The sequence below is a fragment of the Zootermopsis nevadensis genome, unplaced genomic scaffold (genome assembly GCF_977971745.1).
Source record: "Zootermopsis nevadensis isolate Lab colony 2312 unplaced genomic scaffold, Znev_1.0 Znev_ptg000003l, whole genome shotgun sequence".
In the NCBI taxonomy this organism is placed as follows: domain Eukaryota; kingdom Metazoa; phylum Arthropoda; class Insecta; order Blattodea; family Termopsidae; genus Zootermopsis; species Zootermopsis nevadensis.
Window position 1 is genome coordinate 9,789,885 of NW_028259135.1, and position 27,736 is coordinate 9,817,620.

At 38.0% G+C, this 27,736-nt stretch overlaps 1 protein-coding gene across 6 annotated transcripts in view; it reads right to left on the bottom strand.

Annotated features, from left to right (window-relative positions):
• Vps13D (vacuolar protein sorting 13D) overlaps positions 1-27,736 on the bottom strand; it is a 56,430-nt gene that overhangs the window by 8,353 nt on the left and 20,341 nt on the right. For 5 of the 6 annotated variants that reach the window (XR_015533546.1, XM_022077126.2, XM_022077124.2 and 2 more), the window contains exons 29-61: positions 27,412-27,664; positions 26,570-26,750; positions 25,670-25,925; positions 24,878-25,105; positions 23,920-24,083; positions 21,775-22,003; positions 21,133-21,232; positions 20,635-20,756; positions 19,523-19,731; positions 18,866-19,090; positions 18,396-18,540; positions 18,110-18,300; positions 16,892-17,085; positions 16,414-16,590; positions 15,480-15,614; positions 15,238-15,341; positions 14,474-14,616; positions 13,552-13,705; positions 12,162-12,384; positions 11,486-11,693; positions 11,190-11,369; positions 10,500-10,718; positions 9,993-10,217; positions 9,027-9,205; positions 8,797-8,941; positions 8,277-8,494; positions 7,846-8,083; positions 6,516-6,696; positions 4,533-4,565; positions 2,941-3,119; positions 1,886-2,002; positions 1,146-1,457; positions 148-357 (exon numbers count right to left, since the gene is read on the bottom strand). Coding sequence is in view for 5 of the 6 variants with exons in the window: in XM_022077126.2 (XP_021932818.1) it covers positions 148-357; positions 1,146-1,457; positions 1,886-2,002; positions 2,941-3,119; positions 4,533-4,565; positions 6,516-6,696; positions 7,846-8,083; positions 8,277-8,494; positions 8,797-8,941; positions 9,027-9,205; positions 9,993-10,217; positions 10,500-10,718; positions 11,190-11,369; positions 11,486-11,693; positions 12,162-12,384; positions 13,552-13,705; positions 14,474-14,616; positions 15,238-15,341; positions 15,480-15,614; positions 16,414-16,590; positions 16,892-17,085; positions 18,110-18,300; positions 18,396-18,540; positions 18,866-19,090; positions 19,523-19,731; positions 20,635-20,756; positions 21,133-21,232; positions 21,775-22,003; positions 23,920-24,083; positions 24,878-25,105; positions 25,670-25,925; positions 26,570-26,750; positions 27,412-27,664 (6,077 nt within the window). In the remaining variant the exon portion in view is untranslated. The remainder of the gene's footprint in view (positions 1-147; positions 358-1,145; positions 1,458-1,885; positions 2,003-2,940; positions 3,120-4,532; positions 4,566-6,515; positions 6,697-7,845; positions 8,084-8,276; positions 8,495-8,796; positions 8,942-9,026; positions 9,206-9,992; positions 10,218-10,499; positions 10,719-11,189; positions 11,370-11,485; positions 11,694-12,161; positions 12,385-13,551; positions 13,706-14,473; positions 14,617-15,237; positions 15,342-15,479; positions 15,615-16,413; positions 16,591-16,891; positions 17,086-18,109; positions 18,301-18,395; positions 18,541-18,865; positions 19,091-19,522; positions 19,732-20,634; positions 20,757-21,132; positions 21,233-21,774; positions 22,004-23,919; positions 24,084-24,877; positions 25,106-25,669; positions 25,926-26,569; positions 26,751-27,411; positions 27,665-27,736) is intronic. The other variant, XM_022077127.2, reaches the window with a different exon arrangement.

The window sequence follows — 27,736 nt, forward strand, 5'->3', positions numbered from 1 at the left end:
GAGATATCTCATCAGAAACAACCAAATGGTACCCGTGGTTACCACAGTGAAGATGCGTTGTCGACCGAGAATACGACGATAAACTGCATTAAGATAATTATTGGCAGAAAAAGCAGTAAGCATTATTTGTAAAGAAGTGATACATACATGACCTGGTTCAAGCTTCAGCAATCCAAAATAATATTTTTTTGCATGAACTGAGGTCACTTCAGTTAAAATTCGCTGAACTTCAAAGTCACTCTCCTCAGCATCTTCTTGGTCAGGGCCGAGATGGCTATACCCGGCAAATAAAAACAGCTTTAGCAGAAGTCTTTCTTCAATGGTGATAGACAGGTTCTTCACCGTTACAATCAGATGCTGAAAGCAGGAACAAGTTTTAACAAGAATGGGGAAAAAAAAGAGGAGACACCATAAGATTTCAGGTTCTCACAGTTACGAGTATGAAGACAGCTGTCTTTTGGGATATTTCGCCGACTTATGTTCCAGAGGTGCTTCTTGCCTCCACTCTATATACACAAATATTATTCCATTTTAAATAGAAACTTCAAAATGATTAACCTTTCAGTTAAGTTTCCTATTACCTTTCAAACAACATAATATTTAAGTATTAATTAATATCATACATACACTGAATTACACTAACTTTAATATCTTTTGAACAAAACTTACTTCAGTCATCAAAACCAATTACTATTTATTTTCTTCTGCTAACTCATAAAATTGGCTGAAGAAATAAATGCTAAGAGTCCATTCAGTTATGGTATATGATACATATTAGAGTTGAAAAGCTATCCCACTATAATCAGAAATAATTTTCCTTGTATTTTATTTAACAGTTTTAATATAATTTTTTTTAAAAACTGAAGTTGTTGGCCTTAATAAGATTTCTATTTTACCCTGAAAATTTGTTTTGTACGTTAGGCAGTTTTTGAGAAATATGACGTGACAAGGTTTTCTGAAAAACTGTCTTTGCTATTCAAATAAATATGAGACACACTCAGATTTCAGACAGAAATTTTCAGGGATAAAAACTGCCGTACCTCCGGACTATAAAAAAACCCAGTAATTTCAGAGAACATTTACATGGATGGAGTAAGAGTGTCTTGGAAAATCGGTAACCATTTCATGCCACTTTCCTCAAGTACCTTGTATGTTGCAACATTAGAATTAAGGCTTGGGACCCTCTCAGCAGTAATTCTGATCACTGGCAAGGTTCGCTGCGCCTCAGTATCTTTACTCCTCGCTGATGGTGGTGTGACATACATGACCACAGGGCACTGAGCTTCAAACAGCTGGTTATCACACTGGATATCCTTTACTAGAAGATTCAGCTTCTGTTGTGATCCAGTTGACTCCAGCTCCATGTTGATTCCAGTAAGTTGAGCAAACATAAGTTCTTCAGCAGGCCGAGAAGATATCAGACTTACGCCAAGTCCTCCAGGCAAGTCCAGCTTCACCTAGATCAACCGATGACATTACATAGCAGGAACAGATGTTTATAATGAAGCAACAGAACTTCGATACATTTATTTTGGACTCAAACCCCATTTTTAAATCTACTGGCACCAAAAACCTTTGAATAACTTTCACGTTTTAAAAGAATAAAAACCATATCCATTTTAGTATTTATTTGAAGATTTCTGTCTTCTGGGTCATTGCACTGTGTAGTCTGGTCGATGTTTACCAACGTTTCTGAGGTCATACTGCCTCTGTCATCAGGACGATGTGTAGTACAGTGCTTGCTGCCTTATTGCCCTGATGATGGAGGAAGCAAGCACCTCTGTAATGTTGGTAAACTTCTACCAGAAGACAGTCATCTTCAAGGTAAAAAGATTCATACCCAAGTAGTAAATAATGACATCCACGCATTCTTTACTCTCGTTACCTGTAGCTCGCGAGTGTCAGGTGGTAGACCTCTTGCAGATCCCGAATGAAGTATTGCTGGCAGCCGAGACATTGAAACATACGTCCAGTCTCTGTCGTCCTTCATCAAGTATGTTTGCTGGAATACAGAATTTAGTATCTAATACTATACAGGAATTAGACAGAAATATAATTTTTTTACCTGTCATTTTGTATGGGTGTGTATCTTAGCCTCTCGTCCTAATGGAAGAACACAGATTAATGACATTCGAGAACAAAACGCTGGTGAGAATATCTGGACCTATGACAGGAAGTGTAACAGGAGGTTCAACAACATAGCACAAAGATCAGCTTCTGTACTCTTCTTAGATTATTATCAAGATGATCAACTCCAGATGGGCATGACATGTAGCATGTATGGGAAGTTGACAAATTGTTATTCAGACAACCGGATTGGAAGAGAGAACTTTGGAGACCCAAGCATAGACAGGAGGATAATATTAAAATGAATCTTAAAGAATTAGGATGTGAAGGAGTGGACTAAATTTTAATGACTCAGAATATGGTCCAGTGCGAACATTCATGGGGGGGGGGGGGGGGGGGGGGGGGGCACAGAATTTCATCAAATTTTCTCTCCCGCTTGCAATTAGTACACTAACTCCTTGTACGAGAGTAAGAAGAGAATTTGGACTGTCTCACGCTAAGAGACACAGAAATTGTTTAAAAGCCAACATATGAAATATAGCAATATAAATAAAAAATAATGCATCTCTCATAACAAAATATGAACAGAATAACAGATCAAGAAAATAAATCAGTTACTCAGGAAATCAAGTATATTTGATAAATATAAACACTACTTTAAACTTTATGTTCACAATGTGTAAAAGACAAGTTAACAAATACATTCACTGTGTAACAATTCCGGCACAGTCAGTCTTAACCCTGCTTCTCTATGATCCACTTTTAATATTATCCTTCAATTTATATCTCCTCCTTCCAACCCAAATTTATTTGTTTCTCATCTTTTCTTCCTCCTACTCCTCCTGCCTGCACGTGCTCTTACACGAAACAAACCTTCTCTTTAATGTCAGAAATGTGGAGAACAGAGGTTGGACCATCTGTGATTATCTTCACAGCCAGAAAGCCTGATCCGGGTCGAAGCCTCTGTCTGCTGACAGCCTGCTCAAGTGGAACACCTGTGTGTGTCAGTTGGTGGCACACAGGCTGAGGTGGGCCCAACACTGCCTCACTCCCTGCAAGAAGAAAAATTTATCATCTACAAATATGCCCTTCTCAAAGAAATGAACATATATATATATATAAAAAAACTACTGGTATTCATTCAAGTGATTACTGGAAGGGGTTATGGATGTTAATATACATAAGAACAGAAAAGGGAAAAGTTAAGAAAAATTATGATTAAATAACCAGTTTTATGAAGCTACAGTATTTAAAAATATAATACCAGCACATAAAAAATAACTCATTCTAATATCATATCGGGATTAGTTATGTGCATACGCAAAGCAAAGCAATGCAATAACAATGTCACAGCAAGCTATGCGACAAGCTTAACACATGTATTTCTCATAGCAAATATTAATTTAATTTACCAATGAAAATTAAACTCATTCATAGGAAAATTATAAGTTCCACTGCACAACACAATTAAAAAAAACGCTTCCCTATATCATGAGACACAATGCATAGTCAACACTGCAACATATCAACGATTGTTCCAGATGGTAGTTTTACAGCGACTAAAAACACCCAAACTTTTCCTTTTAAAGCAAATAAAAAGGCAATGCTGTCCCACACCATGTGACCGAAATGAACACACGGACAGAAGACGCAGCTCAACATAGTTTCATGTCAGCACTTACTAGAAAAGAGTGGTCAGTTTCATCCCTGAAGATAAAGGCAGTATGCTCCTACAAAACACTGGCATCTACGAAGAAGTCCACATGGCATGAAAACCCAGAAGACCAACATCGACAAACGTAAAGGTCAATAATAAAACACGAAGCAGAATCTTTGACACAGACCAGGTAGATTAATGGCACAAGAGATGTGACTTTTAAGATGTATGGAAGAAAAACTAAGAAACAGGATAACAAACAAAAAATGGAGAGAAACTAAGTTAAACACCTTGTAACGCAGACTATCAAATAACAAAATGAAATGGTACAGACACATTTTAGGAACGTGTGATATGAGAATCGCAAGGGAGAGACTACAGAGACAGATGAAGACACTTTGTCGTAAGACAGTGCACTTGGAGTGGAAACATTTTGGGAAGACAAGACAACAAAGTGACATGAATTACCAAAAAGAAAATGATAATAGTTATTGATTAGCAATTTGAACTTGTGTACCATGCATACTTTGCAATTTGATTCTTTCCTTCCATTTTATGTTGTATAACCAGAAGTCATTTCATTAATGGGTAAGAGTACTGAAATGTTTGTTTACTTAAAAAGACACTTTTGCAACACATTTAAATTTCCAAGCAGGGTCAGCCTGATCATGCCAGTGCAAAAATAATCATAATCAATAACAAGTAAAAGTAGCGAAAAAAGCGAAACTAAATTACTCATTTTCAACCCAACGTCCACCTAAATGTAACAAACATTCGTGTGTCCATAAAAAAAAAGAATAATACGTACACGGCTGCCAAGAGGCCCCAGACATGGCTGCCCCTGGAAAATAGCAACACTGCATAACTCATAACACAAAAATAATATTACTAATACTACACACTACAGTTTCAATTACAGCAGTTCCATTACACAATACATTAACGCAAGCAACATACTGCTATTAATACAGCAAAGTTAAGACATAAGATTCCATTTTCCTTTAGCTACACCACATAATAATGGTAATTCCATAATGCACTAATAGCTCCTGCAAGTGCATGTAATAAGAAATAAATACCTAATTGTCAGATGTAAGGATAAATTTAAACAATTTATATGGCCAATGAAATAATGGCGGTAGTGATGAAATACTGCAAATCACCGTGTCTCCTCAACTGAATTGAATTTCCTCTTATTTACTGGGATACTGGGAACGACCCGTTCTTCAAGTGCTCGAGCACTGTGGGTCCCACCTTTTCGTTGGCTCGATCTATACGCATTTCGGTAGGACTCCTTGGACGAGGGATCGGCCCGTCGCGAGGCCTCTACCTGTACGCAGGACAGCACGACGCAGAAAAACGCGGACAAACATCCATGGCTTGAGTGGGATTCGAACCCACGATCCCAGCGAGCGAGCGGCACAAGGCCCACGCCTCAGACCGCGTGGCCACTGTGGACCCCCCTCTTATTTACAGAAATAAAAATTGAAAAATTACATTTCAAACAGCACATAATTATTAATGATTTTGTGATTTTTGCACTGACCTTCATACTTTTACATTGTGAACAACAATCAAGTGTTGACAGAGGTAAATCAACAGTTAAGACACTATAATGAATAATAATTACAAATTCTGCTGCTATAAAGACTTGTATATTTTAATATACATCATAATATTTTCCAATAAAAGTTATATATTTTAATCACATTATAAAAGGACTAAACTACATATATTCCGAGACTAGCGATGTGCTGGTCAAAGGTGAAGCCCTTAACTTAGTAACAAGGGTATCATAACGTGCTGCTTGGTCAGGACTATCGCACACCTTGTGGGGTGACGACAGATAAGTAGGCAGCCACCTGAGCTATGACACTGCGTATATTTCACATCCTGTACCAATTTTTCTAGGGACGTTTACAAAGTTTCATTTCAGCAATAGTAGACTAAAATTAAATTGATTCATACACCAATTTCAGATATCTTGTGTTAATGTCTTATCAATCGGACATGAAGCTGACCACTCATCCCTATCTAGTGCCAAGGTTAAGAATGAGTAGGACCTGTATATCCTCACCCTTCAAGTGCCTACATGGCATGTAGCAGTACAGCTTTAATGTCTTATTAAACATGCAAACAGAAGTAAGAACAAGTCTCTCTATTATGAATTAATTTCACACACTGCATGCAGCGAAAGAGAATTTAGCAATTTTAAAATTTGTTGTTACTCTATCAACTCAAAACTATTTTCACTATTATTCTGATGTCAAGCCAGTAACAAAATAATTAATATTTAATCTATTTGCAACCCGAAGAAACTGCTATTAGACACACAACTTAAGCAACTACAATAGCTGATTACAAACATAAAACATAAATATAACATTCTGAAAACTGTTACAAAATTCTGACACGTAACTAACATGCTAATTTTACATCGTACACCCCAACCAAGGTAAATGGTTATGTGGTAAGAAATGGAAATATTCACTGAACAGAATGTGTCAGTACGTGATGTCACCATTGCCATTTGTCAGAATAAAAGTACAGGAACTCCCCGAGAAATTTTACAATCCAGACAGTAGTTCCTTCAGCCTTTGATATTGACACTGAATGCTAGTGAGTGTTTTTTGCACCGTTAAGTCACATATTACACTATGAACTGAATGCACAACTCAATATATATTAAGTAGGGAAGATGGTGATAACAAATAGTACTGTAGTTACACCAGAAACTGACTACGTTCATAGGAGAGCGAGATGTTTCTACTTCTGCGACTGATACGCTTACCTTGGTGCAAACCAAAGAAACCATCCTTTGCCTGGACACACATGTTGTTGTGCGCACAACACAGACGGCCATCTTCTGTGAAATGCCAAGTCTGCGTAGACTTGCGACGTTTATCGCGCCGTCGTAAAACGAGACTAACGTACTGCGTTGGTTGCGGGGCAGGCCCAGCAATATCAAGTACCTGAAAATAATATTTTGGTGATTATCTTCATAAATATTACTGGTATTAATGTCTCAAACTTTCAATAATACTATACTCATTTCTGTTCTAGTACCATTCTTCAAGCATTCTGTACCTACCTCAAAAATTTTAAAAACTTTTAGGAATTAAGAAATGTCACTTTGACCATTAAATAACTGTTAAGTATGTAAAAGTGAAAGCATTTTTCCAAAATTTATTGAACATATTTGAGAGGTTAAGAATTTGTAAACCTGGATCTCACTCAAACATGTCTGCACAGCATGGCAATTACTTCAAGCTCTAGGAGTAACTTTATAGATACATCAGATACCTTGCTTAGACTTTGAAGTAAACTGCTGATTACCACTATTTATACATATAAAAATCTGCACACCAACTGTAAATATTTTTATGATTCTCACTGAACTTCATTTCAAAAACTTAATTCCAGCCCATGTTCGAAATGCGGACTACAATTTTACATGAAAATGAAATGTGTAATTTATAAAACTTTCCATTTCTTGCATACAGATTCCTACAAAATTTAATATTTGTATTTATTAGTAAAAGCAAAAGACCAGAAAAGATCACAATTTCAAGGGCAAACAAGCCATTTAGGAGTCTAACTTCTAGAGCAGAAGAAATTTGCAAAGCAGAAATGAACAGGTTTCTCTCCGAGTTATGCAGTTTCCTCTGCTATTTGTCATCACATCATCACTCCACACTCATCTATCACCACACCACAAGGTGTGTGATGACTGTGACTAAGCATCACATTATCACACACCTAGTACAGAGTTAGCGGCTTCATCTCAGACCTGGCTAGTCTCAGTGTAAAGGTACTTCACTTTATTTGCTATAAATGGCAGATGTTTGAACAACAAAAACTGTTCTTCTTCTTCTTTCTCATCTCCCTTTTTGCCTTTATAGCATCGGGGTTGATTGCTCAGTCCACCTCCTCCATCCCTTCCTATCCCTTGCTAAGAATTTCATCTGCATTAAACTTTTCCCCTTTGCCTGTCCTATTTCTCCAATAGTATCCAAGTAGCTCTTTCTAGGTCTTCCTCTTGTTCTGGTACCCTCAACTCTAGCTTCCAAAAACTGTTTCATTACAAAAACTGTTCAGAAGTAAAAATATTTGTAACTTACCAATATTCTGTCATCATTATGAACACTGTGCTTTGAACGTGGGTCTCTCGGTGGGCTGCTGCCTTCATGCTGGAGTTGCCCGTCTCCCGTCATTCTCCATAACTGCGAACGAGCTCCTGTTTCCTTCCGGTTTAGAATGACTCTAGTTCCCTCTGGTACGTCTAGCACTAACTGCTGGGTCTCCACATCTAATGGGTTGTAGCAAGTATCTGCTACTCCCATTTCTTGTGTACCACCCCTAAAAACATCATCAGGCGTCATTATCATCTTCTACTTCTCGCAAAATACTTTTACAAGATTGTTTTGATTAATCATGTTAGTAAAAATACTAATATCTCCCATGCATGATCTCTTCTCTTGTAAAGTCAACATTTTCCTATCTTACATTTATTTCAATCCATCGTCATTGCGTTAGTGCGGAATAGACCTACGATTTGAATGTTCCAGTGAAAGCTATGTAGATGAAATTTTCATAAGTCAGTCCTTGAGCCTCGCGATCCTCGCCTAAGGACTTCATGTCATAAGAGGCCGTTGCTCCTCCCGGAGCTAGGAGGGTGATGCAGTGAGGTAAAGTTGGCTCATCCCATGCGTAAGGTACGCACGAGTGTGGGCGCACTGTTGAGAGCAGACTCTCAGCTGTTACACAGCTCTGCATTAAGAAAAAGTAAAACTGAATTAACAGAAGGGGTATAATAAATTTATTGCATGGACCATATGTCAACACAATGTGTGTTATAATAATAATTTCAGGTTCTTGGTTGCAACTGATTCAAAATTTGGGACACCATATTACAGTCAAATTTAAAACTGTGTTCATCAAATGGACCAGCTAACCAACTTTCAATCCCACTTTATGGAGCATGTTGGTAAATGGATACTAGACCAAATGTGGTATAAATGTACAGTATTCTACAAGCTTCAAGCGGTAGATAACACATGATTTAAATATACCTGATGAAACTGCAGTGGTACTTCTGAGTAGTTGTCAAGACGTATTGTAGGTGGAATTGTATCGGCATCAGTGAACACAATGAAATACGTCGCAGCCTCAAGAACCACTTCTACTCTCAGGAAGTGCATTCTGCCTTGAACATCTCTGTAACAAGGATAGGAAGGTGTGAAAATAGTGTGTCAGACCAATGACGAATACTACAGTGTGGTTTGCGTGCTAACATTCTCACCGAACATTAATGTTCAAAGAGTCGTTGGTATCAATCAAAAACCCTCCAGACCACAGAGAGTTTGGCACATCCAATAATCGCACGCATAATAACTGTTCCTTGTCAAGACGGGGCCAGTGGAATGGTAAACAGCAATAGGGAACAGCTTTCAAGTATGTGGCTTGCGCTCCTGGATCATTCTAAAACACGCAAAAGTAATCCTTTCAGTGCGTCATCAAACACACACAAAACAATGACATTCAGATCACCAAATTATTTATTTGCATAACAATACACAACTCCATTTCAAATACGCAAGAATACCAATTCCGTCATACAACTCATGGCTCATATCACGGCAGGAAGAACCTGGCTTGTGTGCATGCCAAAGAGCTATTGGAATGTTCACAAGAGCCCACTACCAGTCCCCATATTAAGCCAGATGAATCCAATCTACACTTTTCAACCCTATTTCCCTAAGATCAATCTTAATAACATCTTCCAAACTACACTATGCATAAAAATAGTGTTACCAATTATTTTGTACGGTTGTGATACAGTCTCTTACTGTTTGGGAAGATGACAAAGTGCTAAGGAAAATATCTGGATAAATGAGAGATGAAAAGTGGAGGATATTACATGAAAAAGGAACTTATATAAATATATCTCATATTGCTGATACAATAAAAGAATGAAGGATTTTATGGTAGGATAGATGTGAAACTCAGAGGAGAAAAACAATAATGTATAGAGAATTTTGGTAGGGAAACCCCTTGGAATGCAGGTATTTGGATGAACAAGGAGATGGGAGGATAATATTAAAATAGAGCTTAGCAAGTGCAACTTCATCGTGTCAGTTGGATTAAACTGGATCATGCTTGTGTCCAACGGAAGGCTTTGGTATTAAGAGTGTTGGATTTCTGGAAAACATTACTAGAGTGACTTAGTTATTCTACACTGAAAATGTGACTTACACTGGTAACTTACCAAAGTTGTAGCAAAGCAGCGCTGAGCAAATTGAAGTTGGTACGTAGATTTATTATGCAACTGAAATCTAGGTGAGAGTGTGACAATATCAGTTGATCTGTATCGACCTCTGCCCGCACGAACATTTATCCCGATCACATACATAATGTCTGGGCGAGAGTCGCGCAGTGATACGCGCAAACGGCGCACTTGTACACCTTTGTATAAATGAAAATGCTGACACCACTGCAATAAGATAAGAAATAAAACAAATGTTTATTTCCTAATCTAATTATGGTGGAAGTAAGATAAAAAATTTAACCCCTCCAAAAAAATTAAATATATTGTAAAGGTGAAGTCTTCTTTATGCCTAAGCACATTGTAATAAATATGCAAGTGGGACATGGAGGTGGGAGAAGTTCTGTATATTCTCAAGATTACAAAACACAGAGCCCCTGTTACTAAATTTTGAAATTACAGGACAGCAGTGAATTTACCTCAATTTTCTTCAAAAATAATAAAGCTTACTTGTGATATTCCCTCTGGATGGACCCCATTGCCAACACGAGCCACCACAGTAGTACTGGCTTCAAAGTCTGCGAAGGAGAACAGAAGTGGGGCAACCATACGAGCGACTTCATGTTCCTCAAACTGACCAGCCGCTGTTTCTGTTGGTGCACCCTCTTGCCGAAACACTAGAGGGATACCCGTTTTATTGATTATCCAGAATGGAGCCGTTATCAGTATCTGAATGGGAAACAAAGATTGAAGATAAAGATAAATTCTTTCCTTCATCAATAAAATTAGTGTCTTATTAGCAGTTTTTGGGTTAGGTTAGGTTACCATGATGTAGGGATGTGCAGTGAAGAGCAAAGAAAATTGTACCACCTTTTTTTAATAAAATAAATGCCATGAGATCATGACAAGCTCGATGAAACTACTGATTTCACATTCTCACGGCTGTAAGTATGTAAATGGCTGTCTTCTGGTTGTTGCACCATGTACTCTGGTAGAAGTTTACCGACATTTCAGGTGTGCTTGCCCTGGTGATAGTGGCAGAAAGCACCTCTGAAACACTGGTAAACGTCTACAAGACTACATGGCACTACAAACCGAAAGAGAGCCATCTTCTGTATATCTAGTTCCTAATGTTATGACGTAGTGTCAGAACTTTTAATTTCTGTAATTGATATAGATAAGCAAAAATATGTGCCTTACCTTCACACCTGCTCCTCTGTGATACACGACATTGCCAGTAAGGAACAATCGCCTTCCTTGCATGTCATGCAACCTGACCAAAGAACTGAATGTGCTCGGTGCCACTGGAACTACCATTGTGCCCGCACGGGGAAAATTCTCAAGATGAAAACAGAGTTCCACAGCCTCTTTAATATCCACCTGTTATACATGGTCATTGAGTCATTAAAAATGAATAAATAATCAACTACTTAAGACAAAAATTACTTCTACACTTATTATTCTTCAACTTCAAATTACAAGAATTAATGTGACACCTGTGTAAGTGAAGCAGACTGTCCAGGTTTTATTCGGCCTGCGGAATTTGATGGTGCATCTTTCACAGCAAAATGCAGATCATATGGCAACAGGTTCACAATTGTGATAGGACTCAGAAGGGTGATTGTGTGGGCAGGCTGCACCCATTTATATGTTGATAAAACCCGTTCATAAGGAAAATTTTCGCGATGAATCGCAGCACAGAACCTGAAACCATCGCAAGTTAACATCAGAAACATCACGGTTCTAAAACAAAGGATCACTTTACTACCTAGACATCTGTAAGTCTTTGTTAATATATTTAACTGTATCATTCATATAACACTAAATGGTATGACAAATTTAAACTGGAAAGGATGTAGATGGCTAATTATCTGGTATCAACTGATGAGGTTGTGTAGCACTGAATGATATATGGCAGAATAATAATGCATTACAAATCTTGAATAATATGTAATGAAGAAATTATTGCCAATTACAGATAGTATCCTAGCACTTGAATGGAAGGATTGACAAAACCCACAAAAGTCCTGGGCCATGAGAACCTGTCTCTGGGCCTAGATTCAAACGAAAGACCACAAAAACATAAATCGGGAGCTGGTCTCCACAATACGGCATTCAGTCTTATATAACATAAGCGGTGAAAATAATTACAAAAAAATTTTAGACACTAACCTGAAACACTGAACCCTACTGCTAATGCACATTCGTAGTTCTTCCACCGTTTCACCGGGTCGAGAGACATGACTCCACGTGATAGGCTTATTGCAGAATACATAGCCATGACCAGGAGGTTGTGATCGATCAATAGGCCTCACCCACAAGTGTGACATGACGTACGACAGCGGAATGGGCAATATTCCACCCGGAGCAACTTTTATGCACTTGACATCAGTCACTACGAAGTAAAAAAAAACTGCAGTGAGCATTACAGCCATAATTGAAAGAAAAGGAATCAACTGAAAATACAGAATCAGACACATTAAAGCTTCCATCCTTTTATCTAGCAACAGCAAAGAAAATTTTTGGTCTCCATGAAATACGATGCTACAACATCCAAGATACACGTTACACAAACCTACATTCAAAATGTCACTACACGCATGTCTTTCTGTATATGATTTATTTAACGCTGGAAAGCATCTCTTCTGTCAGCGGAATCAGCTGCGTCATATGTGAACAGGATCACATATTATGAAATACAGAGCAGTAACTGTAATTTTCAGAAGTAAAATCCAACATAATGAAATTGAGAAAAAAACTTCCTTGTGGATATACAAAGCCGCATCATACCTGTTTCAGCGAGAACCTCAAAATCTCACAAAATAAACATTATATGTTAGTATAAACAAGCTTGTGATGGTGTGATATTACTAAATGTCCCCAAACATTTCTCTAATGCACGCATTATTCTGATATAGATATAGGAGTCATGATCTCTTCGATGTAACGTGTTTAAAAGCCTGCTTTCATTAAAGAGGGGTTATTTTATGACCTGGGATAAAAAATAAATTCTGTGGTTTACATTAGTTCCAGTATTTTTGGTTTTCTTTATGAAAATGCGGTGTCATTTTGTGTCTGAATCACCTCGAAAGGCTCAAAATGCTGATTTAAATGCAGTGATAATTGAGCTTTACAAATTTCTTCCAATTTCTCTTTTTCAGACAAGTGCGCATTTATCTCAGAAACCCATCATGGGACCAAGAAACTTTTACAATACGTTTGGATAGTATCTAAGAAGTAAATTAATTTTTTTTAAGATCTCCAATTAATAAACAAGAGCTTTATGAATTCTCATGAAAAAATATGTGGAAAAAGTATTGATTCCAATGACAAACCTTGTAAAATAATGTTTATGCTTTTATCAACTTGAGAAAATGTCAATGTGTTCACAATCTGCAAGCCTAAAATTTTTTGTAGCTACTGCATGAACAGTTCCTGAGAAAAAAGGTACATGAATCTGTCATATTCAAACACCCCCCCCCCCAAAAAAAAAAAAGTTGCTGTCAGAAACAGATGGGAATGTCCAGATCTTTTACATTTCCTCCAATTTTATGACTGTTACCTCCAGGATGTATGCACGTATTTTCTAGTTTAACTTCCACCGTCTCTGACAGCTGATTGTTAAGAATGAGAGATGACCGCACTGTCACCAGTTTCCGGGCCGACCCCTCCAACGTAACTTCAAATACTACTCTCCCGTGAGGCAGATTGAGATTCTGCAAAAAAAGAGAGAGAAAAAAGTGATGTAGTGATCTATGTCACAACATATTAATTTTATAATCAATTATTTTCAAGTAAAGTTGAAAGGTTTCTGATAATGGTGCAACACAACATACATAATTATTCTGTTAAACTTTATCTATCATCTAAGTGTTTTAGACCACAACATTTTAGAAGACAGTTCTGCTTCTGTCTTCAGTAGACCAGGAGAGGAAAAAGTGAGGACAAAAGCCAACCATCTTGGGTTTCCTAGTTGAGCTAGTCTCAACCTTCAAGATTTACAAGACTTGAAAGGTGCAATCCATACACAGAGTTTCCACATGCAATTTTTAAAATTCTGAATTCTAAACACTGCGAGCTGAAATAAAATTAAAAAAACAAAACAAATTAAATCTATATCACAAAACCTTAACCATAAGCATCATCTACACATATATTGTAGTACATCAAAGGCTGTGCAGCATTCCAATGGTGTAATGTCCATGTCAAATTTAATATAAATCCATCCAAAATTTCTCGGCTTCAATCTTGCAATCAGACAAGACACTTTCAGCCCCGTATACATTCATTTCATGCAATTCATGCATAATAATGACAAATAAATTTGTATCAATTTTATTTGTGGTTATATATTTCTGTTGATTAGCCCTGTAAAATATAAATCTGTACGAGTTATGCAATATCGTAACAAATGATTCGGATGCTCCGCGCACTCCAAGCTGGCGTAACTTGCGCCTTTTTGTTCCTTAAAAACTTGTACTCACTGCTCTGTAGAGTTCTGGTAAGGCCTGCCTGAAGTAGACACCCACTTTGTCCACCGACACAGGACCGACAGATTTCCAGCCATCTACTCGGACAGCAATCTGATGGATACGTAGCTTGTGTGTGTCACGGTGTCGAGCCTTCACTGCAAAGATAAAATTTAAAACGACATGGAATTTTTAGCCTATGTGAAGGGATGTCTCAAACCCAAAACCTTTTGCATGGATGGGTAGCTCCTTGCATCTAGACCAGGCATGGACGACCTTTCAGGTTCACACGGCCACAGAGTATTCGGGATGCGTTACACAGAACTTTTCATTTTATTATTACACAATGCTGTTTAAACAGCGATATTCTATTTACACATAACTGTATAAAAAAATGTAATAATAACTTGTTAATGTGACTGTACAGTGAACTCCTAGTGATCAATCAAGTGATTGAACTGAAATTTTACCTGTAAGAAAGTTTTATTGCACTGATTTGTTCCACTTTTTCAGTGAAGCAATTTGTTTGCATGTTACATGCCTACAGACCTGAAAAGAGACCTGCCCTCTACCACAGATTAAGAGCTATATATCTTTAGAAATACAGCCCTGAAGATGGAAGCAGTATTACCTACAATTTCAAATCCTGTGTCTACATAGAAGACAAAAACTGCATTTTCAACACAATGACAACCTCAAATCTCACACACAGATAAACTTCAGCAAATCTCCTTGCATTTTCATGTCACCTAAAATAAATGTTAATGGCATATAATCACCTCTGCCTTCAAACGAAAATGGCACTGTATCACCTGCAGCCACAGATGTCCATAATTCATCCTGATGTAGTGCAGAATCTTTCACTTGTAATGGATCAGAAACTCTGCAAGACATATTAGTATTATCACTTTTAGTATTTACAGAACTGAACACAAGACAACACAAACTCCACAATTTATATGATGTGCAAGTAACACAAATCAATTTTCTACAATCATAAAAGAAGTTCTGTGATATTCACCTGTCTGGTGATGTGATAAGCGTAGTAAACCAAATTCTTGAAGCTGTGTCATTGCGTATTGCAAAGGGAACAAACGGAGAACGCCGTCTGTAACCCGGAGGGCTTCCGATTATCCTACTGACACCACTATCATACCTAAACAAAAGAATGATTCAAAAATCAGATCTTAATGTCACAGCAATAACACTTAAGCGACAGCAGTAGCAACAACAATTTCAATTAACATATTTTCTTTTTCCCCATCAACGACCTGTCCTGAAGTTAAACTGTTTGGTCCCTCCACCTCTTCCATCAGCAACCAAGGATAGAAAATTGTAAAAATTAATATTCCTTTCAAATGTGTGTAACGTTCCTCCAAACACTGGTGTCTACCTACCAGTCCACATAGTGCCTTCAACACTAAAGATGGAGGCACAATATTCCTTAAAAATGTTGGTATATACCTACAAGTCCACATGGTGTTACAACCCAAAAGACCAATACTGTCATTTGTATTGTAATGTTTGCTGTGTTCAGAATAACATCCACTCTTAATTTATCTTAAATTATCCTTCCCTCTAAAGTTATCCTTCCCTTATTACATTACCTCAATACACCACACCTGAAGTTATTGCCTTTGGACATATGAGAAATTAATTTTTGTAAATAAATTCACACACGATGAAAAATGCTATCAGTAGCCCTGAATATACAGCACAGATTGATACAATTATTAGTGAATAACAAATTGACAAAGATACGGAAAGAAACAGTAATGACTGAATTTAAGGTACTAATCTGGCATTTGCCTGTAAGGACTGAGGAAAACAGCAGAAAATCTCAATCGGGACAGCTAGATTCTGGACTGAGATCTGAACACAGGACTTCCTGGGTATAAAAAAGAGTACCAACTACTCGGTCACGATGGTGAGTAATTATTTTAGAAGACACTCACCGCTCACGAGGTGTAAGATTGTAGTAATCTTGAGTCCAGTTGTCCTTAACCATCTTATAAAGATCCACCAAAGTATCCGTTATGTTGACATTTAAAATATCCTCAGCAGAGATGTGCACCTGAAGCCGGTTCCGACATAAGTCGGTAGACAAACTGTGTTCCCAGGTAACATCACATCTAAAAGCCAAAGATACATCAGGATATCTTAATCCACCTAACATGAAATAAGAACTCAAAGCATCGCATACACATCAACATGCAGCCATGTCTGAGTCTGATCGATGCGCTGTTCATGCTTTCACTGCCTACAGTATGAATAATCTCCCTTCTCTGTAAGATTCATTTTAATATTACCCTTCTACTTATGCCTTGGTATCCTACTTTCCTTGTGTTTCTCCAACATTTTGTTTGCAGTCAACATCAACTAACATTCGCAGGTTATGTATATCTTACTTAATACTTGGTCACTACGACTCACTTCCACGGTTCTATGAAGGGCTCCCAACCGGACAACACGCGGTTGTAGTAGTCACTGGCCAAGATGCATTTGACTGTGCCACCTCCATTTACTTCCTGTTCCAGAATTAACTGAGACATAGAAAGCTCTAGAAGGGGGACATCTGAATCACGACAGTCGTCAATCACGCAGGCACATATGTGCGATGCTTTAACCTGAAATAAATATTTAAAAATAAAAATGCTGCACTCCCTGTGTAAGTAATTTCAGATAATAATTGTATCATTGGATTACTACACCATCTTATCAATTTCATAAAATTTGTGGGTATATTACATCTTGCCTATTTGGATGTATGAGCGCAGGCAAAAGTCACGACAGGGATCAACCAGAATATGTATGATCCAATTTGACCTTTGCAGAAAAGGAAACTTTTGCCAGACTTGAAAGAAACTAAATTCGTCCTATTACTTTCCACATCTCCATCTTCTTCTTCTATGGCTCTCCGGTCCGTATTCGGTCCATGGCCTCCTCAATTCTCCTCTTTCATTCGGTCCTCTGTTAGGTCCGTCTGTCCGAGGCTTTGATCGAGGTTTCAAAACATCTTCCTTTTTACGGTGCAAGGTTGTTAGCCTTGCGACCAACCCCCAACCTGGAGGACCAGGGTACCTGTCTTGGTCTGACCTCTCCCCCTCGACCAATCTGGCTAGGGAGGCCCTACCAGTAGCCATGCTACCGCCAGCATAGCTCTTGGGGTCACTGAGGTACTCAAGCCCCACCACCACGACAAGGTGCAGGTATATCTCCATCTAACCCTTTAAGACATGGTGGTAACTGTATGTACCACTTACTTCAACACTCCATAACTCTGTGTTTTACCAACAGTGTACTTATGGGCGTCATATGATTCTCAGGATAAATAATAGTTATTTCCCCAAACAACATTAACCAAACCAACTCATATTGTAATGGTGATGCAATGTTCTCTTTGAAGCAACAGCTGATTTTTGAGTGTTATTTACATGAATTCCTTGCTTCACGGGGTTAAGATATCTTATTGTTAACTCACAAGTAATACAGTACTGAAATCAATTACATTCTGATCTTGTGCTTTCTTTTTAAAACATGTTATTTCTTTTATTCAAATTCATGTTACGAGGGATGCTTTAAATGTGTTTGTCAGACAGCTAAAATTACTGTGATCAATCTTCCATCTGAATCCACGTAACATTTACATACCTCTATTGTACAAAAGGACAATATGGAATAATTACTATCCACATATTCTTTCCCGCGAACAACTGTATCTGCCAGGTCCGCATGATGGGTGAGCCAAAGGGCAGCATCATCCAGATGCCCGTTACACTGAGCAAGAGCAGATATACAATCATCGGGGTGAAAACCAAGTGCTGACAGCTTCTTTATTTGGCCTGAAAAAACAATTTTTAACAAGAGACATAAAGTAATGACTTGTACTGTTGCGGATTACGAAACAAAAAAAGGCTACATTATTTATGTTACTTACTTTGAACATTCGCTGGCCGCCGGGCATGGTCTGAATTATGGTTCATTGCCCACTGCGTCTGCTTTGGAAGGCTATTAAGCATCTGGAGAAACATTCTCATATCATGATAAGACAGTCGAATATTCAACTGCTGATGCATTTGGATCTGAAATATTTTGATAATTACAAACAGTGTTACCTGCAATAGTCTTCCTGTAAACAGCCTTTTAAATCTACCTAGCATTTAAATGCAAGAACTAAAATTAACATTAGTATTCAAACACACATTTACTATTTCATACAAAATCAAAAATTTGTGCAAAAGAGAATATCTATTTGATACACCTGTTGTACAATCCTCATAGTTTATTATATTTTAGAATATACCATATCATGGAATCATCACTTTGCATGCAAATTCTGTATAAAAATATACACAAATTGACCTTCAGTTTAAGAAACAAACTGAAACATGTAAACCAATCACTTACTTCCAAAACTTTGTCAGATGGTGAGAGAATGGCATCTGGAATACCCCTGGTGATTACATCACTTGTACGGCGTGTTACTTCCATGTTCACAGTCACAGGATCAATGATTGAGAGTGCGGTCTCATCTTCCATGCCAAGGATGCACGAGAACATCTCACAGTGGTTCAAATTACAAGACAGAGGCTTGTCAACTAGTGCAGGGCGATATGACACAATTGTCGTACTCTGAAACGAATGAGGGTGTGACTAATGAACAGCAGCAACACTAGTGAGATCCACTGTAAGATTTAGGTTCTCAAAATGGTGAGAATGAAGATGGCTGTCTTCTGGGTTTTAGCACTGCATTACAAAGGTACTTCCTTCCTCCATCATCATCTACAGTACTACAACCCAGAAGAAGGCCATTTAAGTGAGATCTTTCTGAATTAAAAATTTCTAAGCTGACACTGATAAAATAGTTAATACATAAATTAAAAAGTAACTAAATACATTCATTCATTCATTTATTCGTTTATTTGTAACTAATTTAATTATGGCATTAGTGGCCTAGACTACATCATGCCAAATAATAGGGTGATTAATGAATAAGTACAAAGTATGAGTAAGGAAACAGTTGAAATCTGCCTGTCCCTTATCATACAAGAGAACTCTTGTTACCTTGAGAATGACTGCATTTGTGTCCCACTGAGATGTGTCCTCCACAAACACAATTTCGGAGTCAGTGATATTGAGCTTAAGTTCATACGGAATTTCCTCAGCCGTATTCAAAAGTGCCTGACTCTTTATGCCATGTCCTGATCCAGAACTTGACACACCTGACTTTGCGGAGGTGTCAATGATGGTATGACTCGTCTGGTTACCTGAGGCTGGAACATTAAGACACAACTGCGATAATACTTTATATAATTAATCAGATATAACAAAAGGAGTACACATGAATTGACGTGAAAAATACACACCGAACCGAAACAATGTATGAATTAAATTAATTTCCTCAGAAAAAATATATCATTGAAAATTACAAAATTTCACTACCAAGAAAATATAATTAATGCTTATGAAACAGCAATTAATATAAATCATTAACTCATTAAAAATTGGTAAATACAAAATAAATAATAAAATTCAATAAACCCTGATATACAAGGTAAAATAAAATAAAACAATTTACGTAGACTTAAAAAAAACATCCCTTACTGTAGATACACTCTCGTGCAATGTGATTAGAAGAAAACCAGGTAATCTCTCAAATGAGTTAATTCAACTACATATTTCTCCTATTAGGATTTATGACATGGAAAGCCTTAGTTCTAATGAACCCATCCACTACCAAAAACAGCATTCAAGGATGTTTTCACAGCCATCAGTACTTCTTAATGTTACCAACTTCAAGAAATATTTAGTCTTTCCTCCAGTAGATGCCATGCAATTACCTCAAAACCTTAAAATACAAGCTTTCCGGAATCGATACACTTTTGAAGATGACTGTCTTCTGGGACATTGTGCCACGTAGTCCATGGAGGCTGCCATCATCTTTGAAACGTCACTAAACCTCGTCCAGACCACAAAGAGCAACAACCCAGAAGACAGTCATCTTCATTCTTGCTGCCATGAGAACCTGAAATCTCATCAAAAACACTTTTGTTCGTCTGTCTAGATATGGCTTCTCAGTTTACAGATTTAAACTGGTGGCGACTGTCACAACTAAGCTTTGTAACTCTCAAATCCCTGGTCTGAATTAATGAAAGCAAGATGTCCTTCAAACTAACCTCCGCTAGGATTGTCAATATTTATCATAATGAAGTCTTTCACTGCTTCCCACCAATCCAAGATGGCCATGAGTCGCATGTTATTCAACAGGATAGTGAATTTGGAGAAATCTTGTCTCTTCCTGTCAATAATCAACCACAACACATTTACAAATCATAAAGCGTAGAATTCATGACACCAGTCGCTGTAAACCATGTTAAACTTACAAAACAGCATCCAATCAAATGATTTTATAAAATCAATAACACACCACATAAGAAGCTCAGGAATATTTAAAGTTACGACTAACTAAATGAAGCAATTTACAAACTTCCATGCAAACACTGCCCTAATGTAAGATTCAGTCTGAAAATATCCCTGTTCAAACATTCCTACCTAAAGGAATTTAGACAATAAGAAATATTTCAAATGCAAAGGGGACAAAGGCTACATTCATCGAGTCAAAACAAAGCACAGAACAAGATTTACCATTCTAGCAATACATAATTTTATCTCACCTGTGATGTACTTCTACCTGAACCAGTTCTGCATCGCCCAAATGATTTATTGGCTGAAGAATGTTGGTAAACACATTAGCCCTCCTGTTAGCAGCGCTGGCTGGAATACCACACATTAACAGAACTGTCAGAACTGCATGTAAATGATATGGTTCCCTTTACAAAAATAAGTTATCACCTCACTATACATAATAAATTTCCTATATACTGTTATTTTACTCAATTATTTTTAAAAATACTTTAATACTGATTACACCACATTTACATCAATTTCACACTGATATATTAGTGAATTATTTAATTACTGGGATACTGGGAACGACCCGTTCTTCAAGTGCCTGAGCACTGTGGGTCCCAACTTTTCGTTGGCTCGATCTATAGACATTTCGGTAGGACTCCTTGGATGAGGGATCGGCCCATCGCAAGGCCTCTACCTGTATGCAGGACAGCACAACGCAGAAAAACGCGGACAAACATCCATGGCTTGAGTGGGATTTGAACCCGCGGTCCCAGCGACCAAGCGGCATGAGGCCCGCGCCTTGGACCGCGCGGCCACTGTAACCCCTTCAATAAGATGAAGGTTTATATAATGCAGTGCCAAAGAATGAAGAGAAAGTGGATTGAATAAGCAAGAATAATTACCCTGAAAACGAGTATCGGTGATGAGTATTTCTTGGGAGACAAGGTCAACATCACGAGACTGATTACTGTACGTTTCAACCATCAGTCGTGACTTCATGAAGTTTATACATGCAAGAGATGATTTACAACTGCCAGAAGCAATTCCATGATTCAGCTGTAATGTCAGGACAACATCCAGCAGATCAAGATGAACTGACATCAGGGTCCAGACTCCTTCTGTAACACTCGACTGTAATACAGAAAAGTCACGAGATTAGTATTTTAGACTGTACTGGTTACAATTTATAAAAAGGAGATCTATGTTAAAACTATAAAAGTAATAAATAATTGTACGGTAAAGGATCTAATTCATGTGGTGGTAGTTATTGAGCCTGAACATTCATTAATTTGATCACAAAAGCCCACAACTTGGACATATCCTGAACCTCAACAACCCAGTTAATTTCTTCATAACTCATTTCTCCAAGATCCAATTCAAAATTACTTCATGGCCGTGTAATATTTTCTTACAGTGAGAAACTTTGAATAAATTATAAGTATCAGAAAAATGAAAGAAAAAAAAGATATGAAGAGGGCTGTCTTCTTAGTTGTAGCACCATGGAGTCTGGTAGAAGTTTAACTACATTTCATAACATGAGAACCTACATGGTAGAAGTTCAATGGCATTTCAGTCACTTGCTACCTCTGAAACACTGGCAAACTATCGAACTATTTGGCGCATCAACCCAGAAGAAAGCAGTCTTCATATCTGTCATTTTCAGGGCCTCAAATCTTACAACACACTACAGTGAAACCTCAATGCATCGTTTTCGGCGGGGGTGGGAAATAAAAACGATGAATGCGGGAAAGCATTAAAATTTTTAAAAAAAACAATGTTTCTCTTTCAAAGTTACTTCTTTTTACCAAAAAAGTCTTTAATGGACAACTGGTTTGTCGAAACTTTACGTTTTAGACCAAACAGAGCACTTTCCATGTTCAAAATGATTTCCTCGTCACGTTCACTAATATTAAGCGCATAAAAGAACGACTTCACTTTCGCCAATGCAGCGTGCGCTTCGGCAAAACTCGGCAAAGCTTCGGGCTCGCATTCGTCGTCTTCTTCTTCCTCACCACTCCAACCCCCTTTGCGGACAATAACAGGAAGAATGGAAATACTATTACTGCCGAACTCAACGAAACGTAGCTGAAGAAGACCCTGAACCGCTGGAAACAAGATGAACCAGAAGAATGAAAAGTGCCGCCAGCCTTTCCTTTGTACTTATAATACGTAAAAGCATTTGTGAAGAAATTCACACTGCACATGCCATCTGGCATCGCTGGAACGAAATATGAGTGCACCCTAATTAAAATCGTAAAATTTCTGACAATGAGCACCGCCATTCACTCCAACTATCACCCCTGCACCGCTGACCCTCATTCCAAAAGAATGTGCTGGTTGGGCGACATAACAGGTCACGGCTACTGCGTATTCCAAAAACATTGTGCGTCTTTCGGTATTAATTTATCTCAAAACCCAGCATTTTAAATTCTCAGAAACGATCATTGCGGGAAAATTGTGGGCCGGGACTAAGATTTTTGAACGATCGATGCGATAAAACGATAGTTCGAGGAACGATAGAAGCGGGAAAATGTAACATTATTTTATATGGGATGTATTCGGGACCGAACAAAACGGACGATGCATCCGGGAAAACGATAGTTCCGGGAACGATGGATAGAGGTTTCACTGTATTTATTTTCAATATGTCCACATCAAATTTCATTTATACCAAATTCATGTTCTTACCAATCAAAGCAGTGGTATTTATCTAAAGATACTGACATCAAATGCCTTCACTGATGTCACATGTCAATCCCATTTGATGCACAAATATTCTTTATTCTTTAGTGCAGGGGTTCTCAACCTTTTTTGCTGGCGTACCACTAATTCTAATTTAACACATTAAATGTACCACTAACCAAATGTGTTCAGGGACAACTGTTACGTTAATATTAACTTTTTTTTTTTTACTTTGTTCGCGTACCACTCGACATTGGCTTGCGTACCGCCAGTGGTACGTGTACCATAGGTTGAGAAACGCTGCTTTAGTGGGAGAAAGCCACAGCCACCCAGTGCTAAGCAGTATGAGTGATGAATGAACACACCTGTTTGTACAAATGAGCTGTAGTACTTTCTGGGCTCTTAAATTCAATGTCGTCGAGGGTTTCGCCAATGTTGTACGACAACAGTCCCCTAATAAGCTTATACTGCGAGAGATCCAAAGCTCCATACAGGGCTGAAAGAGTTCCCTTCACACTCACATCTGGAACTGTAGAGGAAACGTGTATATACAGGTACATAAAACCAGCAAAGGTCACACTGTATCAGCTAGTAAATGTGAGTCCTCTTGCACAACAGACTTAAGTTAGAAACGATATAACCTGAGCAATTTAACACTGTTCATATTACCTTTCACAGTGGTACATATCAGCATATGCATTCTTATGAATGTGGTAATGAACATTCAGAAACCATAAAAGTCAGGGAATTTCTTGACCAGCAAAATGACTATCAGACTCCCAAGGACACTCTTCCATGGAGTCAGTGTAGTTTACTTAGTGGCTTACACACAGTAATAACTATCGTCACTAAGAAATTTATGGGGAAAATATACATGGTCTACTACACTTTTAGTCAGAAAGGTGTCAGTTATGCAGAAAAAATAAACATTTCAAATATCAAAATATAGCGATAAATTTCACATGTGAAAACCATTAGCAAGGCAATGTCCTTGTTAATAAATTTCTTAATTATGAATATCATATTTCTTATAAAAGTAAAGAACTAATCAATATAGGAAGCTATGGATGAGCTTAATATAAAAATGTGCTAATAAGATGTACCACTGTGTAAAGTGAAGCTGTCACACTATGCACCATGTAGGCGCTTGGGGGGGGGGGAGAAATGTTTAACCTCCTCACCCTTTTTGTCTACTAAACTGCAGTGCCCTTCGTTAAACAATTCTTATGCTCTCTTAATCTGCAAAGCTTTGTTAACAAGCTGTACACTAATGTTTTACTTGCGCTTCAACAACTTTCATTTTCTTACGAGCTACGTTCTTACCGTCATGATTTAAATGAGTATCCAAATTTCTTTCCACCTGAAGCTTTAACTGACACTTCTCATGAAGAAGGGAAGGGCCCTGTTTGTTTACACAGAATGACCCCAACTCCAGGGCACACTGTGGTTTCTTACTCTTCTGTCTTTTATCCAAATCCTGCGCTTCTCTCTGACCAGCATACAGATCCATATTTACCAATTCAATTTGCATCACATCAAGTAAACAAGGAACTGAAATACAAATAACATTTGACATAAAAATTTTGTATCTTTCACAATTTTTTTTTATAAAAAATAAACCTGTCCAGCTACACGCCATTAAGGAGCTTGGAAGAGACGAGAGATAGCTCCTACTCGTTTGTTACCTCAACACCGCGTGGGGGAGAGCAGTCAATCATGCCCTGGCTGCACTTTACCTTCCAGGGAAGAAACCCCTGGTACCCACTGGATAGGAGGCTGGGCAGGCCCCAGAGCCAGTAAGGACATACAGGCTAGAATAAAAATTCTTTGCTCTTGCTGCGGATTGAACCGCAGTCATACAGTCTGTAGTCAGTTACTATACTGACTGAGCTACCCTGGCTGGTATTTATTCCAATATTAATCTGTCTTACTCTTTAGCAAAAATTATATTCCATAAAACATGAATTCAGGATTGAAATACAACATATTACCCAGTATTTACATGTGTAATGCCCCACTTTACACGAGCCCCCAACCCTCCAATTTAAGAAGAAAATAATATGTTACAGCTCACACCATTCGGATTTAAACATCTAATGGCAGTGAAGTAATTACCATGATAAATGTCATCTGAGAGTTGTGTCTTATCAAGTGAAGCTTCTCTGCTGTCTCTCCTGAACTCCGTCCACTGTTGCATTGCACTGATGGTACCGTCTGATCCAGCGAAACAGAAGCTGTTGTTCACCGACAACTTTCCCAAGTCAACAACCAGTATGTCTGATGACTGTGAACTTACAGGTAGCAGGATACCTGGGGAACCTGCGTGCAGCTCTAACAAGAGACGGGTCGATCGCGTTTTTTCTTCTGGTACCTAAAAAAGGTACAGTCACCAGGAAAGTAACAATTAAATCAGCTAACTCTGCAATACATTACCTACCTTGATTCTTTACAGCATGGTGGGTAGGAGGTATATATACCACCTACTTAAACATTCAATAACTCTGTACATTTCCCAAGTGTATTCGTGTATTTTGTATTATTCACAGAATAAAGTGTGATTATTTTCCTAAACATCTGTGATCGTGGCAACTAACAAAATTTGGATGGGAGGATCTGAAGCATGCGCCATATGGTCCAGATCTGTTGCCATGTGATTTCCATGTGATTGGAGAACTGAAAAAAAGACACTTGAAGAGTCGCTATTTTTCATTGGGAGACAAGATCTGGGAGGCAGCGGTGTAAATTCTATGCCGACTACGGAAGCATTTCCATGAGAACACTATCAACGTGCATGTGAGACAGTGGGATAAATGCCTTACACCCGGTGGAGATTACTTCTAAATAAAGATCAGACTCCTCCACAAAATCACTGGCTTACTTTCATTTAACTGCCCCTTGCATGTTTTCACTCAGTAAGTTAACACCATCAGCATAAATCATAACGTGAAAGAAGTAAACAAGATAAAATTTTGTACATTCCTCAGATATCGAACAGTGTTCGTATTTTCAACATACCACAATTCCAGATGCTGCTGAGTGTATACTGTTCACAACACTTTGCAGTTGAGAGAAATTATGAAAAAAAGCTTGTATCTCTGTCACAAATCTGTGTGTGTGTACATATAACACTGACGACATCTCCAGCTTCAGGAATGAGTCATACTCCAATTCAACTCCCAAACCCTGATGCCGATTTCTGAAAATTTAAAATACTTTTTTAACACTAATATAAAAGCCCTTGCCTTCCACGCTGGCAATTGTGCTACTGGCTGGAAACACATTCGCATAAAAAATTACATTCTGAAAAGTATAATTAATGAGGACGAATGTAAGGATGAGATTTGAGGTTTCCACAGCAACGAAGATGTGGGCTGAGGTCTCCTGGATTACAATATTGTGTGATTACCAGTGCTTTAAAGAAGAATATAACCTCCATCTTCAGTGTAAACATCTAATGATCTAAAGATGAATACCAATGTAGCTACTTAGAATAAAGCATTCAGTACAACGAACAGACTGAAAACAACAACAGAAAACACAAGTGGATTCTCTCACAATTACAGAAATAAATATGGAGGGACCATCTTTTGGGGTGTTGCACCATGACTGCTCTGATGTTGGAGGCGGCAAGTACCCGTGAAACATCGGCACTCTTCTACCAGACTATATGGCGCTACAACGCAGAAGACAGGGATCAGGATTAGATGAATTAAATATTGAACTGAATAATCACCCATACATTCTAGGATTATTAAACGTAATTAACACTGGTCATATACATGAATAATAGAAACCACTACACACATGTAATTATATTTAAGAAAGGAAACACCTAAACACATTGTCTCTCATATTACCTGAGCATGTAGAAGTTGAGCGCTTCATGGCCTGAAGAGATGAACCTTTCCCTGTACAGATGTCCATGGGGTGTGAGGTCAAGAAGAGACATACTACCCAAGCGCCCTTCTATAATTTGTTCAATATCAAGGGATTTCACCTGAGTTGAAAAATGTGATATGTTCGCTCTTGCTACTTCGTACTGTGGGCAGTTCAATACGAGGGTTAGTGAACGAATTTCTACATCTAACTCTGAGTTGAATGATTTTGCACCTGCAGACAAATAACATATTCATGTTACTGTATGTTATATGTATACAGTGGATTCTGATGTCATTATTTAAT